Raw genomic sequence first — 443 nt, forward strand, 5'->3', positions numbered from 1 at the left:
CCTACAATAATGTACAGTATTTGAAAAATAATGTGTTTTTTGAACATTAAAGCATGTCAACATATTCTGTTATACCAAATACACAAAATAATGATCTTTAAAATAGCATCATATGACTCCTTTAAAAATGTTACTTACAGCGCTTTCAAACTCAAAGGGACTGAGGTGTTGGGTGATAATTTCAAACATTCCAGGAGACATGGGGGGTTCAGGAGAGGAACATGCATTTTGGACTGGACCACTGAGAATTGAGGACATTGAAGAGAGAGAAAAAAAATTTCAGTTCATACAATCATGCAACACACGGAAGAAACAAATTACAAAATTAAATCTTGTCGTGAAAGAAATTAAGATACTCACTTCCGATGGGAAATTGGAACTAACTGTGTCTGAATGTAAGGACAAACTGTGAAAGACAAAAAAAAAAAAAAAAAAAAAAGCAC

The 443-nt window shown here is 33.0% G+C and overlaps 1 protein-coding gene across 1 annotated transcript in view; it reads right to left on the bottom strand.

Annotated features, from left to right (window-relative positions):
• Nucleotides 1-443, bottom strand: part of LOC107657497 (signal transducer and activator of transcription 4-like) — a 19662-nt gene that overhangs the window by 2190 nt on the left and 17029 nt on the right. Inside the window, exons 22-23 of the mRNA XM_016445600.1 lie at nucleotides 361-406; nucleotides 139-241 (exon numbers count right to left, since the gene is read on the bottom strand). Coding sequence (XP_016301086.1) covers nucleotides 139-241; nucleotides 361-406 — 149 coding nt within the window. The remainder of the gene's footprint in view (nucleotides 1-138; nucleotides 242-360; nucleotides 407-443) is intronic.

This window comes from Sinocyclocheilus anshuiensis, unplaced genomic scaffold (genome assembly GCF_001515605.1).
Source record: "Sinocyclocheilus anshuiensis isolate Anshui unplaced genomic scaffold, SAMN03320099.WGS_v1.1 scaffold179, whole genome shotgun sequence".
Taxonomy (NCBI): domain Eukaryota; kingdom Metazoa; phylum Chordata; class Actinopteri; order Cypriniformes; family Cyprinidae; genus Sinocyclocheilus; species Sinocyclocheilus anshuiensis.